Here is an 18945-nt window from a genome sequence, read left to right as displayed (position 1 = left end):
ACATTGTGGATGCAATGCATATCAAGCATGAGGTGTGAGTGAATGATATTAGCTTCAAATTCCAATTTTGGTGCATGTACATAGTAAGGCTTTTGAAATTTCATGACTTGTGAGGTTATAAATGGACACATGCATAAAGTGACACTCAATAACAACTTTTCCTAGGGTGGCCAAGTTTTCTCTCATTTCTAGCCACCACGATGACCATTTAGACAGCTAATGATTTGGTAATTTGATTGGATGCCATGGTGCCCAAATCCTATAGATTTCATGAGGATTTCACATGTCAACCAAATATAATGCCTATAAAATTCCATCCAAAACATCTAGTCCAATGCTTCTAGTAATGTTTTTTTTTGAATTTTCCACTCCAAATTTTACTTTTTGCACGTGAATTCATTTGGTTGTAGTTAAAGTCAAGAAATGTTATAGTTTTGTACACTTCTACTCCCACGAAAACAAGTTGTAAAAGGTAGTACTTGGTGGTGGACATGCACGTGTGTGCATGAGTGTTGTCACCATCTCTTGTTGAAAAGTATCTCAAAACCTCATGGATATTGTGAATGATTGTAGAAAATGATAAAAGGATGCATAATGAGGAGGTGGAGGAGAAAAAGTGGTGTTGAAATTCAATAGGGAAGGCTATCACTTGAGAGGTAGATATTGGATATGCTTTAAGGAAACAAAAGAAGGTGGTTTGAACTTTGAATGGATAAAGAAAGACGTGGAAAATGAGTAGTGTCTCTCACTCTCAATATTCCAGTTTGCAGGGTCCTAGAAGAAAATGGTGGGGTAAACAAAAAGAGAGTGCTTGACTTTGACTAGGGGAGAGGGAGGAGCTTAAAAAGCCTTAAAATCAGAAGAGAAGAGGTTGTACTCAGCTTTATTTCTATAAATATAATATAGTATAACATATATATATATATACTCTCCCCAAAAAAATTTATTAATAAAGTAATGAATAATCACCTTTCTAAGTCTATTTTACAATAATTAACTCACAAATAGCATAGTCTATCTCTAAAATAATTGTGACGGGAAATATATATATATATATATATATATATATATATATATATATATATATATATATATATATATTTCCCCCAAAAAAACTTTATTAATAAAATAATGCAAAATCACCTTTCTAAGTCTATTTTGCAATATTTAACTCACAATTAGCATAGTCTATCTCTAAAACTAACATGTAAATAGCACACAATTGGAGAGATTAAATAATGATGCAAAGTTAGCATAGCCTATTTCTTGTACTATAGTCTAGTAGGTATACATTGAATAATACAAGTGTAGTTTTTAGTAAAGTCTCTCTTTGATACTATACATGCACACGTCCACGTTTTGGATCATGACAAAAAAAACAAGTGCCATTTTTTTCTCTAATCTAAGCATCACATTAAATGAAGATCATTCTCCCCCACTTATACCTTATATTGCGTCTTCAAATGCTCCACAATAATGAGTCTGCATATAATCAACCTTTACTTTTACTATAGTTCCTTAAGTCTTACTTAACACTAATCTTAGTGTGCTAAATAAGCCCTAATTTTGCTTTTTACCAAGATCTCATTGACTTGGTCACAATTGTCTTTTCAATCATTTGAATAGGTGCGCCTGCCCCCAGCTTCCAAAAAAATTAATTAAAGTTCCATAACTATCAATAATTCTTTGTTGCCAATTTGACTTGTCACATCATTCAAATCCCAGATAAGCCTTGGTTTATTATTCCCTTTGATGGGTCCTCAATTTATTTGACAAAATGAGCTTGATTTATAGGTAGACTAAGGTATATAGCTCCCAATCAAACCAATATAAGATAGGACAAATTGGCCCAGTTTGCATTTTGTATGCTTCGATTCACAATCCATGGTTGATTGATTATTGGGCATCCAATTTATTATCCATAGACTAAGGTTTGCTGATTCTTAGATTAGGGTTTGTTTATCAAAATTATGCGTGGTATTGATCCATCCAATGCTCCTAATGATTTCTTGTGCCCCATCTCCCTGGACCTCATGGTGGATCCTGTTATTCTTCATACTGGGCAGACCTATGACAGAAAAAGCATACAAAGATGGCTGGATACAGGGCACATGACTTGCCCAATTACAATGCAAAGGCTCTCTGATCTTTCATTAACTCCTAATCACATGCTTAGGCGCTTAATAGGAGAATGGTTAGAGCAAAACAGGCTTGAACAGGAGAAGCAAGATGAAGAAGTACTAGAAGGGCTGGTGAATGCCTTTCAACAATCTAGCATTCTTGAGAGTGTTGATAAATTAAAAGAGGTAAGGGTCATTTTGGGCAATAGTGAGCTCCTAATTAAGAGAAGAAGTATGGTGCCTGAAGCAGGGTGGTGTGCTTTATTAGTGTCTGTGTTAAAGAAACCTGATGTTAATGAGGAGATCAACTTGGAGATAATCTCGATTTTGGTGCAATTAAGGTTGGATTTAAGAGCAAAGAAGGATTTGGGAGAGGCAATCTGTGTATGCAGGCTGCTTGATTTTCTTCACCATGGGCAGATGGAAGCAAGAAGAAATGCAGCAAAGCTGTTGGCTTCTTTGGATGCAAGTGGGTTAATTATGAGATTTGAATCCAGGGTGGAGTCAGGAGTGAAGTGTTTGCTACGGGAGAGAGCTACCATGGGTGAAGGGTTGATTTTACTGAAGGAAATGGTGATCAATTCTTCTGATAATAATAAGGATTTGGAGAGATGGGTTATTGAGAAAGGCTTTGTTTCAGCTATGGCGGACCTTCTGCCAAGCTTTAACACAGAGTGCTGCGAGATCGCCCTGGAAATCATGTACAAGATCTGCTCTAGTGGCGGCGAAGAAGGCATTGAACACACACTCATGATAACCACGCCCACCATCGTCGCTAAACTGACTGCAGTTTTGATGAAATCCTCCGAGAAATGCACGTTATATGCAGTGTTTATATTGCTGGCCTTGTTCAAGCTTAATTATCAACAAAAGAAGGATAATCACGATCATAATTGTGGAAATGATCAGGGTGATTATGATCCTAAACACGGTGGTAATGAGACTGTGATTATGCTGGGGGGTGCGCATGATTTAGGGCTTGTGATTAGGAAACTGCTGCTCGTGTTGCAAAGCGATTATACCCCCGAAGTGAAGAAGCGCTGCGCAGAGCTTCTCAAGCTTCTAGACCACCAAGCTCGCCAAGCTGGCCCCTTGCAGGCCAGCTTCACTGTAAGCTGCGAAACCTCCTCCACTAATCACAATTAGTCCCATGTGTAATTACTTGCCCTTTTATTATCATGAATATTGAAAATCGATCCGCACCATTACATATATTTTAACAAATTCACTTCTCAATGCTAAATTAAGGCTTGGTACTGTGAAGGCGCTTGACTTCTTGTTAATAGTTGCAAAAAAGAGTTAGCATACAAATACAATACTAGTTTACCATATGTCAACATGCTCATGACCTAATGCATTGATCTCCATGCACTAGGTCATGAATATCAGTTTCCTAAACATTCCTCATGTTGCTAATCTTGAATAAGCATATTAATTAAATACTATGACCAATTCAAAATACTTGTTTATTGTTTGCATATTAATTAAATACTATGACCAATTCAAAATTCTTGTTTATTGTTTTCCCCCAGTGAGTTTTGAGTAAATTTCATCTAGTAACACACACATTAAATAAAGAGTTACTAATTCAAACTATTTGTTTCATATATTTTTTAAAATAAATCATGGCATGCACACGCGCGCGCACACACACACAAAGAGAGAGAGAGAGAGAGAGAGAGAGAGAGAGAGAGAGAGAGAGAGAGAGAGAGAGAGAGAGAGAGAGAGAGAGAGAGAGAGAGTTACTTTGTGTTTATTTGATACATGCATGTTACAAATCAACTCCATGAACTTTGTATTAAAATAAGACTGATCTCATTGAACCATTTCTTTTGAGTTTCTTTATGATATTCAATGTCAAGAGGGCAATAATCGAATCTTAAGATCTTTACAATATTTTAAAAAACGTGCATAACATGGTGAGGCCAAAAGTAACCTAATTATGGTGCACAACATGGTGAGACAAAAGTAACCTAATCTATCATTATCCTTTGGATCTCATAATGGGCAAAAGTTGGTTGCAACTTTGCTTTCTATTATCCCCAAACAAAAGTGGGTGTAAAGGGGAAGAGCATGATTTCTAAGGCTAGCTATTATAGGTTCCCCAAGATATACTCCACACAGATACTCTAGGAATACACAAACATAGCCTTTTGGTAAAGCATGTATCTAGGTGAAGTAGATCTACTACTAGTTCTATTAGAGCCTTTCTTAGGTGTCTTAGGGACTTCTCAGGAGAATTTTCTTTTCCCTTCTATTTTCCTAGATCGAGTTATTGTGTAAGCAAGCACACTATATACGACAATAGGATAAATGTTGGTGTTCTCCCTCGTACCTTGTTAAATGTGAAATGTGCATTAAAATCACATGTTCATGAAATATAAGCAAACACACTATATTTGGCAATAGGATAAATGTTGGTGTTCTTACTCTTACCTCGTTAAATGTGAAATGTGCATTAAATCATATATTCATGAAATTTAAAGAAGTTTATTATCCTTTAAATTTTAAAAACTTATTTTCAACTTTAAGTGGCAAGATTGTGCTTAATTTAATTCAAATTAAATGCTAAAAATGTTATCCTTATTTTATTAGAAAATAAATAACCTCTTAGTATGTAAAAAAATTTGTAGATCATATAAAATAAAAATCCTCTTATCATATAAGCAATCTCCCTAGATAATATAACCTACTACCAAATCACAAGTGTGAACCATGAGCTTGCTAAAATCAAGAGACATAGATGAAGCATAGAATATGAATGCTTTAATGAATCCAATAGAGAAACAAAATCTTTAATGTAAATAAGTATTAGACAATATGAAGAAATACACTTTGGATTAATATGAAGAAATACACTTTGGATTAACAATCAGACATTAAAGTCCATGCCATGACCTTGAAAACTCGGTTCCATGTGGAGAGGACAATTAAGAAAACATATTCAATTATTGAAGTAATTCTTTTATCCTTGGTTATTTTATTTTATTTTTTAGACCTTGAATTTTTTACTTTTTGAATGGCTTATCCACTTTTCTATTTTTTTGTAGACATATTTCTAGGCCTTTTCCTTTTCCTTTTTTGAGTTAAAGTCTAGAAGGACTTGCTATTTTTTATTTTATTTGATTATATTTTATATGATTTTTGATAGATTTTTCTAGTTTTATACATAAATATAATCAAATATTTTGTGTATAATCTTTGTTCTAGTGTTTTGTAGCTTTTATACGGTTTTTGATAGAATTGTTTAATTTCGTACATAAATATAGTCTTGATAAGATTTTGTGTATAATCTTCATCCCCTAAGATCTTTGTTCTAGGGTTTTTAGTGCATATAGTTATAATGAATATAAAGTCTTTTCATACCAAAGTTAGAGATTTCGTGCATTCATCCTAAGATCTTTGTTCTAAGGTTTTTAGTGCATATAGTTCTAATGCATAAAAGTCTTTTCATGCCAAAGTCAAAGACCTTGTTTAAGGTATTTATCTTCTAATGTATAAAAGTATTTGCATGCCCTGCCACCATCCCCATGAACGTATCCACCACCACCCTCAAGAGTATATCCACACTTTTTCCTTGCTTATTGCCGCACACTATTCTTACCATCCTTACACCATACCATACCCATGTACTATGTGCTATACCAACCATGTTCCACCTATTACCATACTACCATATCTTTTGACCACACCACCCTAGATATTAAATGGAAAGCCATCTCATGTTAACCTTAATTATTGGTAATTGCATAGTATTCTCATTTCATTATGTATATACAAAGGTGATGATGCTATCTTGTGGTTTTGTTTTTGGCATGGCATTCCAATGGCTACACCATTAATCTACAATATTATGCCATAATAGTTCTCTAGACTTTGGCTCCATATTTTACCATTACTAATTCATACTATTGTTCCATGTATTATGACATTCCTTCATTGATATCCCATGGTATCACTCTAAATATAAAGACATTCCAACTTCTTGGCACCACTTTTTCTTACTACAAGTGATCAACCTAATGTAGTCACATATACCGATGATTTAGACTTAGTTCTTTTTTTGCCCAACCACTCACTGCGGTGTTGATATATGCATTGATATAACATTGATACCTAACCATTGGTATAATCATCAGATGTACATCGATATAATCATTGGTATAATCACCGATATGTACGTCAGTATATGCATCGAGCATCAACATATATTGTTGAGAAATGTGGTGCCAAAGAGCACAAGCAAGAGGTTGAGAGTGAGTAAGGTACAAGGTCATTTAGAAAGTTGCCACATCATCACATCTAATTTATCCCACATGAGCTCTCAAGCAACTTAGTAGCCACCTTATATAAAAGAGGCACCTTCAAGCAATGTAAATACAATTAACTCATCTCAAGTTATATCAAGTAAGTCCATTTGGTTGCATTTCTTGTTCATATCTTTTTAGTTATTATTACTCTTGCTATTGTTATCTTAATCATGTTTAGCATTTGCTTTAATCCACCTTAGCTTAAGCCTAGCCTTGCTCCATGTTTCTCAACATGGTATCAGAGCTGGCGAGCCGTCTAGACTTGGTAGGTGAATAGATTAGACTTCCATTAGTCCAGGTTAATAGGTTGCATTAGATCTTTCTTGTACACTTGCTAAGTGGTCTCAAAAAAGAAGGACTTCTACATAAGGAATGAGATAGATGGTCTTGCACTTTCATTTTAAGCATTAGGGCAATCAAAGGAAGACTAGAGACTAGTAGAGAATCTTGTTGTTCACCGTCAAATATCATCAGCCACCACCATCAACTTGTGATTAATCAAAAGATTAAGCAACCCAAGTGTAGCAAAACAAGCGTAGACACTAGAGCAAGCATCATGACAACCTTCTTTTTCAACTCCCACCAACAAGTGAACAAAAGAGAATGGGATATAGAAGCTCGGGGGGTTCACCTAAAAATATGTAAGTATAGAACGTGAGTTTAAATGAAGGGGTTTTTTTAATTCAAAATTTTAAGGTAAACTTACAGAAATACATTTATAAAAGGAGTTTTTTAATCGATTTTGACAAAAAACCTGTAATTACTTAAAGAAAACTGGATCATTTTATTCATGAAAAATTCACAAGTAATGGGGTTTTTAAATACCCCTTGAACACACATGATATATAGGGTTTCTTAATGGTGCACCCCCCAAGTATAGAAGTGACTGAAGTAAACTGGGCCACATCATCACACTAACCACAATAGAGAGAAGCAAAAGCACAACACTACCAACAGGAAGCAGTAAAGAGTCACAAGAAGTAGCTAAAGAAGGCCTAGTATGTAATCTCTAAAGATGGCACAACACAGATGGTGGCATCAACTGTCATCTCATCATTAGATTTTTGTGGTCTCAAGGCCAACACTCTGTATGCACCCAAGTCTGGGAGTACCTTGAGCACATGTAATGGGAGCTACATCGTATGGCAACCATATAGCAATAAGCTATTCGTCGAAACAACATCCTATTTTACCGCCTATAACTTTGAAGCAGATCACAAACCTTGCCGTCTTCCACATGCAAAACATTGAGGATCTTTGGCTCAAGAAAGAAGACAACCATGACCTACAACCATCATTTTCTAGTAGCTAGTTCGTGGTGTCTCCCAACAGCCACCTGGCACCCAGTAGCACGCAGTGCAAATAAGGCGAGTGTAGATTGATTACATAAGATGGCAAATAGCCTAAGGTTTGAAAATCTTAAAGTGAATTTTTTTTTTCTTGTAGAGGTTATTCCTATGGAGGAAATCGAAAACTTGTGGGTGATGTTCAATTATGAGCCGCCTTGCACACCAATGCCTTTGTACAGCATGTGCTTCAATGATTTCGTCATGGGGTGGATGCCATCATTCATAACTATATTGTTCCAAGATAAGGTTGTATGGAAGAGAAGAAGAAAGAGGATGGCATGCTTTGGTGCCCGTGCACTTAATTTGTAATCACACATTTTCTTACATTAAAAATAAGTGTGATCCACATGCATATTGGACGTCCTAGTGACACATATTTTATTTCCATGTTTTGCTTTGGGATTAGACACTAGCCATATAGGCTAAGACCTTCCCATAAAAATATTTCATTTGTGTTTACATTTTTTGGGTCTTAGACATTGCCATAGAGTCTCAAGAAGCTCATGGTGGTAAGACCACCCATTGCATGACATAATGTCGCATCACTGTGTTAAAAAAAAGAACCAAAGGCACAATGAAGAGGGCAAGGTCGAAATGAAAAAGAACAAAAGAAGTCAAGGAGAAAAAGCCAAAGAGATGTAGAAAAGCATGAAGTCAGCAAACAAAGAGGAAAACTCCAACAACTCACTACCCAAGCCAACATTGTAAAGGCCACCAAATGAGTAGGCCAAAAATAATTTGTTATGTATCTACCTGACTACTTGAAAGTATCTACCTGACTACTTGAAAGTAGCCAGTTAAGCACCCATGGGAGTAATGATTGTTGTAACCCTACTCTTAGAAGAGACCTCTAGCCCTCAAAGATAGGTCAAGTCTTTATAAAAGGGGGTACCTCACTCTTAGAGATGACCTCTAGGCCTCAACGATAGGTCAAGTCACCGTCAAGGGGGGGTGAAAACCTGTTTGTTGTAAACCTTGCATCCAACCACCTTGAGTAGCCCAAAGATTTGGCACCAAAGGGGGGGGTGTTGAGAAATGTGGTGCCAAAGGCACAAGGAAGAGGTTGGGAATGAGTAAGATACAAGGTTAGCAAGTTGCCACATCATCAAATCTAATTTATCCCACAACTCATCTTAAGCAATATCAAGTAAGTCCATTTGGTTGCATTTCTTGTTCATCTCTTTTTACTTATTCTTTAATCTTGCTTATGTTATCTTAATCATGTTTAGCATTTGCTTTAATCCACTTAGCTTAAGCCTAGCCTTGGTCCATGTTTCTCAACATATATATCGACAATTATACTGATGCTAGTTAAAAACCTAATTGTCACGTAGGCTGTAAGGCCTGTGAACCGACGGGGTAGACCGGATGGCCAAGGACGTGGCCATCCGGGGTTCAGTGGGGGAGGACGCCCGTGCGGAGTCATGGGCAGCCGGGCTAGTGTGGACGGCAGGCCACACACTATATAGCCTGGGGATGAGGGGCAATCCTCATTCTTCCTCTATGGTTGGGTGGTGAGCCAGAGGCCGTCCCCTCCTGTGGTAGCGCCCGTAGCAGCGTTATGGGTATCTAACACTGGTATCAGAGCGTGAGTTTCGATTGGGTCAGGGTTCGCGCGTGACCGGGGGACCGGAGTCCACTCAATGGTTTTCAACCATTCAAAATCTCATCCTTATCTACACAATGGAGTGTGTGGAGGGAGGCGGGCAAAATTGAAAGGAAGAACTCCCTCTCTCTCTCTCTCTCTCACTCTCTCTCTCTCCGTCGCACACACCAAATCGCTCCGTTTTGCAGGTAAGCAATGTCCTTGTTTTTTTTTCTTGTATGCGAAAGAGAGCTTTTCGCCTAAATTAGAGGGTGTCGAAAGAAGAGAGCAGTGTCGAATGTGCCCCCACACACAGTCGACTGAAGCGGGCACTTTGTGCTGCCAACGGCCAGCCACGAAAGATAGATAGTCTATAATGCGTCTGTGAAGAAAATGGCTGTGAAGAAGACCACCCGTAATAAACGCTCTCACGTGCAAAGAGAGAGAACGTAGGCCGGGTGCTAGAGGGCGCTGGCCTACGTTGTGCAGAGGGGGGGGCGAAGACCACCTGTAGGCCTCGTGCTGGCCAACCACGCAGTTGCGGGCGGCCTGCCCAGCCCACAGGCGGCGGCCACCACGGGCGGCCAGCCACCACAGCCAGCCTTGATGGCGGGCAGTCGGCTTGGCCCAACGGGCGGCCTACCCTGGCCCACAGGTGGTCGGCCCACAGGCATTTTTTTTATATATAATGTCCTGCTGAGAAATAAAATAAAATGAACAATTTTATTTTAAGAGGAAAGATAAAATTTGCCTACAAATTTTTATTTTTTATTTTTTGTAAATCAAACGAACACTTCTCTCTCGGTGACAGCGGAGGGATAATCCCAGTAGACGAATCCCAGCAGAGACGAGGGATAATCCGAGTGTTTCAGGCATAGCTTCTCGAGCAAATTAAATTTTTTATGAGTTGCAGGAATTTTTCTCTCGGATCGGAGCATCCCGGAGTAGCGACGCTTGTAGAGGCTCGCAGTGCAACACAAATCGACAGTCGACGACAATCGCATGTGACCGTAAGGGGGGTGACTATTCTCTCTCCATCACTGCTCATTTTATTAGCATTTTTTTTGTAATTTCTGAGTTCTCGCATTGTTTTTTGTGCAAGAATTAAAGATGTCTGCTAGGCGTAGTGTGTCCTACTTCTGTAGGGTTTTCAGGTCTCTTGTCCTTGGTCGCGAGTTTGACCCCGACCGAATTGTCAAGCCGTATACGCCCGATTGTTGTCCGGTCCGAAGTGCGCTCGTCGATCACGCGTGATCAGCCAGAGGCCTCCTCATCTATTGACCCCACCTTAGGACCCAGCGAGCCCGCAGCGGCGGCCGCATTATCAGATGACCCCTTTCTGGCCGATGAGCCAGAGGACATGAACACCGACATCGTCGAGGGGCCCGAGGAGGACCTCTTGGAGTATGACGACAATGATTATGACCTATTGGACCCTGCCGACATCCTGACAGAGACGGAGCTCTCTAGTGGACTTTTTAAATATCTTAATGCCAAACTAAACAATATGGGTAAAGTCCAGGCTGACTTAGTCACGATGCTACAGAGCATCTCCACACGGTTAGATGCACTGACAGCCGCGGCTAGTACTCCGACTCCTCGTGGTAGCCGAGCTCCTGTGGCACGGGTGAGTGCAGGAGTACAGGCCGATGTGCCTGCGGGGCCGTCCGTAGCGACAGCTTCATCGTTATTAAAAGACTTAAAGCCGCCTAGTTTTAGTGGTGAGGAGAAGGAGAGAAACAAGGACTCGGTCAACATGTTTCTAGCGAAGTGGTCAGATTTGCACATGCTACGATAGCAGCCTAGCCGGATACAGCCTGTAGAGGCTAGCCTCTCATTAATCGGCAAAGCGTACAAGTGGTGGATGAGTTTGACAACTCGTCCTGCCACTTGGACAGAATTTGAAACGATGTTTCGAAAAGAGTTTTGCCTGTTAATGAGGCGGAGAGAAGCTGAGAGTTATGGGACAAGTGCTCGATGGAGAACAAATCCCTGACTCAATACATCTCAGACTATAGGGAGATAGTACTCAAGCTAAAGGGGATCGATGCATTCCAGACATTGAGAGGCTTTAAAAGAGGCCTTAAAGATGATTACCTTGAGTACGTAGAGCCCCTACAGCCTAAAGACTTAGCAGAGGCAATTAAGTATGCGCAAATATTCGATGACATCAAGCGCCGTAGTGCGCGTGGTGGTTTGAGCAGGGCCGAGGGTAGTGAAAAGAGGAGGTCAGGCCTTAAAAGAAAAGGGTTCCGCAGTGATAAACAAGGGGATAGGACGGACCAGGAAGGACAGGGTGGTCATTGGTCTAAAAAACCACGACCATCCAAGAAGAAAAGAGACATCGAAATCCAAAAGAAAGAGCAGTATATTAAAGCGTGAAAGGAAAATCGCTGCTTTAATTGCAATGATGTAGGGCACACAAAGGCTGAGTGTCCAAAGCCTAAAGCCAGCACGAGTGGCAACGAGCCCAAAAAAGATGGTAAATCCTCGAGGTAGTTGCATACAGTATAGAGACTCCCTCTTAGTTCCGCAGAGTTCAGAGATGTGACAATGTCTCATTGTGATGAGCATCACGCTTGTTTAGTGACACCAGCGATGTGGCAGCCTACTGTAGGTCCGCATGACATGGTGCGCATGTATGGCACCATAGGTGGCCGTAGAGTCACAGTTTTTATTGATGATGGAGCTAGTCACAACTTCTTGAACTACTCGTTAGTCAAGAAGTTGGGGTTGACTGAGACCCGGAGTGATCATGAGTATACTGTTGGCCTAGCCAACGGATACGACAAAACCGTATGGAGTACCATAGTATTGGGGGTCCCATTATCTATGAAGGACTACGAGGCTCCGCTTGACTTTCAGGTCATGCACTTAGCTAGAGCAGACATATATCTAGGCAGGGAGTGGCTGTATGGCTTGGGCCCTAGTCTAGCTCAGAATTACTTACATAATACGCTATGTTTTGAGCATGGAGGTAGAGTCATTACCCTGCAGGGCGACCGTACTATCCCTGCCACACCACTTATTTCCTCCATGGAGCTGTGTACAGCGGTCCATAGAGACTAGATAGTAGAGGTATATGCTTGTTATCCTCTTTTAAATTCTGTTTCCGTAGATGAAACTGTAAATGATGTTTACGTTATCGTGACGTGGGCGGTGTCGCTGGAAAAGTGCGAGACTTCTGGCTGTGAGAGTAGCTTCCAAAATCCCAGCAAGGAAACTGAACAAAACATATAATTCTTCAAGGGGCGCCACGAGCAGAAGCTGGAACCATAATATTTACATACCAAATCTCAGCAAGACATATGAGTTGCACCAAAAACCATCATAGGCATCATGGCTCAAACCAAAATCCAAGGTTGATAACATCATAGCCCACTCTTTTGATCCACAAATCCATAGAAAAGAGGCCTCAAACGGCTCACAAATCTCTCCTCGTTATCGTCGTCAGCAGAATCACACCATAGAAATGCTCATCACCCCTTCTCTTCCACAGTACAGCCCAAAGTCCACTGAGATGGCATGCCTACTGCCTTTCTTGGATTCATAACAAGGCCCTAGGGGTTCATGTTTCAGACCATAGAAATGCTCCACCACCTCTTCTTTTCAGCAGTACAGCCCAAGCTTGATGAGCTATTTTGTCAGCATCAATGATGGGGACTCCGAGTGCTTGAAATTCTTTTGAAGCCGTGCTCTTTCCCGAGACGATCCCTCCAGTCAAGCCCACTATTCTCATAGTTTCTCAGAGAAACAATCCTGCAAAAAAGTGGCCACGGGCTTGCCTTTTCTTCACAAAACTGAGGAAAACGTGGCCTCGCCGCCGAGATGAGCTACTGCACTAGCAGAGAGCCAAAAGAAGCGCTGTCACCCAAGCAGTCTAGAGCTTTTCCATTGTCGCCAGAGCGCCTTAGCAAGCCATTTTATCACAGTCGGAGCAGGAGAGAGAGAGTGAGTAAGAGCCCTTTCACGTGTAGCTGCAGCCGGCCTATTGCAAGAAGATAAAGGCCTTCTGTTCTGCCCCTCAGCGCCACCTTACCCCAACCCCCTCCCCGTCTGCAGAATCTTCTTCCACACTCTACCCGGCCCTCTTCTAGCATGCGGGTGACCTGCTCATGGACAATCTGCCTTCCCCACTCCTTCTAACCTTCTTGCTCTGTTATGGTCTGCTCCCAGAGAGCTTCCCCCGGCGACTTCACGTACCAAGCTTCAGCAGCCTCCCCCCCACACACAAGGCTACACCTCTTTTCTTCTGCAGCAGCTGCAGCACCCCCGTCCCTAGAACCCCCTGAAAAAAACCTTTTTACGAGGCGGTCTCTCTTTTACTCTGCAGCCTGCGCTTCACCCGTCACCTCCATGCTTCGCCATCCTTCCAGACCTTCGAGCTGGCAGTCCTCCAAAGCTCCACGTAGCTGGCCACCTTATTCTCATTTTATTTTATTTATTTTGAAGAAAAAGGCCACCATGTTATTCCTTTTCACACCAAAGCAAGGCAACTTTGGCCCCTTATCACCTTTTTTCTGCCCATTTCTGACAAGCACCCAACATAGAACTCATGCACCGTATTATTTGGATCAGTCTATGAACTACACCCTCGAAGCTTCCATGCTTTGCTCCTGATTCTCCTGGCTTCAATGTCTTTGGCCTTTTCTGACATACCAGCTGCTACACATATATTCACCATTAAAACATACGCTGCCCCTTCTCTAAATGCCCTGTATACCCCAAAAGAAATCAACCATGCCAGTGTATCACTTTATACTTGAAATCACACTATATTTGAACTCCTATTTACAGAGTACTAGCATATCAAGCCCATGTACAGTTTATACATCACTGTTTGCATGTCCTTATCTCTGAATTCATGTGAATTGATCACAGAGAAGATTTTCCCTACATGGACGTGCCACAGCACGACATTCGCCCCCTCTAAACCTGCACATCCTCCGGTATGTGCCACACAGGTCCTGGAATTCAGTGTCCATGCATTATTTGCACACCAACATTGGTATATGTACAAGCATCCAACTAGGTGTCTTAAACCCTGTCAAACCTGACCCAGTTGCTATCACCCTAGTAAACATGAAACAGTAGAAGAATATACATAGTGCCACTCACAAGGGGTTATCCTTTGTTGAAACATAGCATGACATCTTAACCTACCCCCCTAGCCTGCAAGATATTTATATCTTAGCAATCACATCTGAATGGTTCTGCTTTCCACCTGGATCAAATACCAACCACTTTTGGCATATGTGCCATATCCTTTGCTCATATGAAGCCCTATCCTCACTTAGATTCCCTGCATATGCATAATTACCCTCATCATTCAAGGTGGGATGCTCTTCAAAATAATTTCCTTCAAAATTTTCCTCAGGCCATGTTTGAAGCCTTTGCACCACATATTGTATGGCCACACCAAGTAACAACTGCATTAACAGCATGGAACACACACTTGGTAACATCCCATCCAAATCTACCTTGCCCGGATCCAGCTCACCCACTGACAAACATTCATTCTTCTCATCCAAAGACGGAAAAGCATGGTCTTCATTGGCTTCCTCTATGCTATTATATACCTCTTCTTTAGGCCGTTGCAAAGTATGCAAAGCATCCACACCATCAACACATACAAAGTCCAACAAGGCATCATCGAGAATAGCCTCCAGCTCTGGATCAATCTCATCACAATTATTTGGCTTACATAACACCTGCACATCCTCACTTGCAACCGACAATTGACTAGCATCAAGCATAGAAGAGCCCAAAGCTGATGGGGATCTATTATATATCATGAAATCATCCAATGCATCATCTAGGATAGCATCCAATTCAGGATCAATCACATTGAAGCCATTATCATCTTGCAATCCCACATGTTGATTATCATGAACATTCATACCCCCATAGCTATATCCATTTGGTTGCTCATATGCAGCCTCATGAGGCTCTGTGACCACACTTTGCATATCCTGCATGTTATCTCCCAGTATTTCTTGATACCTGTCTGCAGATGGGCTTAGAATTATGGGTCCCTCACCCGAGTACCCTTGAATCTGTATGTCATTGAACCCTGTATGATCCAAAAAGACAGATTCAATTTCCCTCTCCAAATCATCGTCATAAACAGGCTTCCAAGCTTGAGATTGTTGCTCACAAATGTGGTTGCAAGGTAACCCTGACACTGATGACATAGCATCACCCTGTTTATTGTTGGAACACCCTGTTAGCATTCCAGAATAACCAAATCCAAAGAACCTTGGCAACTAGCTTCAGAAGCAACATCACTGTTGGAATCACCCATATCACTCACCCCCTCTAAATCAATCACACATACTTGTGGCCCATCTTGTAATATTTTATTTTCCTCACATGCATATTCATGTATACTCTCTATTAAAACCTGCTCTTCAATTAGCAAAGTAGTTGGTCCCTCGTCTTCAAGTTCAAAATCTTGATCCAGACCTTCATCACAAAAGCCACTCACATCATCCTGCTTATAAGCATCATAACCAGATAAGAATGCAGTAATGATAGCATCTTCTTCTTGTCCTAGATCTTCAAACTCTGCAATCATGCTTTTAGCAAAAAAAATTGGTTCTTGTAGCTCTTCGCACATACGATATGTCACCTGAGGAATACCCTTTGAATGGGTGCTTTTGTCATGAGAATCCTTGAGTTTAGAAAGCTTACATGAGAGTTCACCCACTGTATCCTTTCTAGGTTGCAGCAAAGCATCCCTTTTAGCACTGTGAATGTCTTGCTGTTCACTAACGGCTACTTGCAGTTCCAATTTAGCATAGACAGCCTCAATGATCTCTGCATCATTCTTGAATAGCAATTGATTATCCTCCATATGACATAATTCCACGACTGCTTCTAAATTGGCCCGGATTGTTGCTGGAACACTATCACAGCTCACATTATACCTCATTTCATCACCCTTTTGCTTTTTCTTTTCCCAAGTAAGTTGCTCCTACTTTAGGTTCATGGAACTCGCATAAATAAGTGCATCTGCAAAATCACTCCATCGTTTGGAGTGATACTCTGCTAGTTCCAGCACTTCATCTTTTAAATCAGGACTTATAAGATGTGCAAAAGATGCAATCATCATATTTTCTGGAACCCCTTGATTCTTCATCTCTGTCTCGTAACACCTTAGATAGCTTTCTAGATCGAAACCATCAAATATATTGACCTTGTCATATACCAATTGCACCGCAATTTCCACCGCTTCCTGAATTCGCTTTTCTTCTTCAATCTTCCTGAACTGCTCTTCAAGCTCTTTCATCTCTGCATATAAATGCTCCATTTTGCTAGCCATCTCTACGTACTCTCACCCCAACAGTTTCACGTCGGGTTCACCAGAGCTCTCGTGACGTGGGCGGTGTCGCTGGGAAAGTGTGAGACTTCTGGCTGTGAGAGTAGCTTCCAAAATCCCAGCAAGGAAACTGAACAAAACATATAATTCTTCAAGGGGCGCCACGAGCAGAAGCTGGAACCATAATATTTACATACCAAATCTCAGCAAGACATATGAGTTGCACCAAAAACCATCATAGGCATCATGGCTCAAACCAAAATCCAAGGTTGATAACATCATAACCCACTCTTTTGATCCACAAATCCATAGAAAAGAGGCCTCAAACGGCTCACAAATCTCTCCTCGTTATCGTCGTCAGCAGAATCACACCATAGAAATGCTCATCACCCCTTCTCTTCCACAGTACAGCCCAAAGTCCACTGAGATGGCATGCCTACTGCCTTTCTTGGATTCATAACAAGGCCCTAGGGGTTCATGTTTCAGACCATAGAAATGCTCCACCACCTCTTCTTTTCCGCAGTACAGCCCAAGCTTGATGAGCTATTTTGTCAGCATCAATGATGGGGACTCCGAGTGCTTGAAATTCTTTTGAAGCCGTGCTCTTTCCCGAGACGATCCCTCCAGTCAAGCCCACTATTCTCATAGTTTCTCAGAGAAACAATCCTGCAAAAAAGTGGCCACGGGCTTGCCTTTTCTTCACAAAACTGAGGAAAACGTGGCCTCGCCGCCGAGATGAGCTACTGCACTAGCAGAGAGCCAAAAGAAGCGCTGTCACCCAAGCAGTCTAGAGCTTTTCCATTGTCGCCAGAGCGCCTTAGCAAGCCATTTTATCACAGTCGGAGCAGGAGAGAGAGAGTGAGTAAGAGCCCTTTCACGTGTAGCTGCAGCCGGCCTATTGCAAGAAGATAAAGGCCTTCTGTTCTGCCCCTCAGCGCCACCTTACCCCAGCCCCCTCCCCGTCTGCAGAATCTTCTTCCACACTCTACCCGGCCCTCTTCTAGCATGCGGGTGACCTGCTCATGGACAATCTGCCTTCCCCACTCCTTCTAACCTTCTTGCTCTGTTATGGTCTGCTCCCAGAGAGCTTCCCCCGGCGACTTCACGTACCAAGCTTCAGCAGCCTCCCCCCCACACACAAGGCTACACCTCTTTTCTTTTGCAGCAGCTGCAGCACCCCCGTCCCTAGAACCCCCTGAAAAAAACCTTTTTACGAGGCGGTCTCTCTTTTACTCTGCAGCCTGCGCTTCACCCGTCACCTCCATGCTTCGCCATCCTTCCAGACCTTCGAGCTGGCAGTCCTCCAAAGCTCCACGCAGCTGGCCACCTTATTCTCATTTTATTTTATTTATTTTGAAGAAAAAGGCCACCATGTTATTCCTTTTCACACCAAAGCAAGGCAACTTTGGCCCCTTATCACCTTTTTTCTGCCCATTTCTGACAAGCACCCAACATAGAACTCATGCACCGTATTATTTGGATCAGTCTATGAACTACACCCTCGAAGCTTCCATGCTTTGCTCCTGATTCTCCTGGCTTCAATGTCTTTGGCCTTTTCTGACATACCAGCTGCTACACATATATTCACCATTAAAACATACGCTGCCCCTTCTCTAAATGCCCTGTATACCCCAAAAGAAATCAACCATGCCAGTGTACCACTTTATACTTGAAATCACACTATATTTGAACTCCTATTTACAGAGTACTAGCATATCAAGCCCATGTACAGTTTATACATCACTGTTTGCATGTCCTTATCTCTGAATTCATGTGAATTGATCACAGAGAAGATTTTCCCTACATGGACGTGCCACAGCACGACATCCGCCCCCTCTAAACCTGCACATCCTCCGGTATGTGCCACACAGGTCCTGGAATTCAGTGTCCATGCATTATTTGCACACCAACATTGGTATATGTACAAGCATCCAACTAGGTGTCTTAAACCCTGTCAAACCTAACCCAGTTGCTATCACCCTAGTAAACATGAAACAGTAGAAGAATATACATAGTGCCACTCACAAGGGGTTATCCTTTGTTGAAACATAGCATGACATCTTAACCTACCCCCCTAGCCTGCAAGATATTTATATCTTAGCAATCACATCTGAATGGTTCTGCTTTCCACCTGGATCAAATACCAACCGCTTTTGGCATATGTGCCATATCCTTTGCTCATATGAAGCCCTATCCTCACTTAGATTCCCTGCATATGCATAATTACCCTCATCATTCAAGGTGGGATGCTCTTCAAAAT

General features: G+C 41.5%; 1 protein-coding gene across 1 annotated transcript; it reads left to right on the top strand.

Annotated features, from left to right (window-relative positions):
* The first annotated feature begins 1970 nt into the window (after positions 1-1970).
* On the top strand, positions 1971-3266 carry LOC147606935 (U-box domain-containing protein 31-like). The gene has a single exon (XM_086791465.1). It carries the CDS (start codon positions 1971-1973, stop codon positions 3264-3266), a length of 1296 nt encoding a protein of 431 aa, XP_086647591.1.
* Positions 3267-18945: the final 15679 nt, after the last annotated feature.

This window comes from Cibotium barometz, chromosome 56 (genome assembly GCF_041138505.1).
Source record: "Cibotium barometz isolate CiBa-2024 chromosome 56, ASM4113850v1, whole genome shotgun sequence".
In the NCBI taxonomy this organism is placed as follows: Eukaryota; Viridiplantae; Streptophyta; class Polypodiopsida; order Cyatheales; family Cibotiaceae; genus Cibotium; species Cibotium barometz.
The sequence above is the reverse complement of the archived record's forward strand: the minus strand, read 5'-3'. Positions and strand labels throughout refer to the sequence as shown.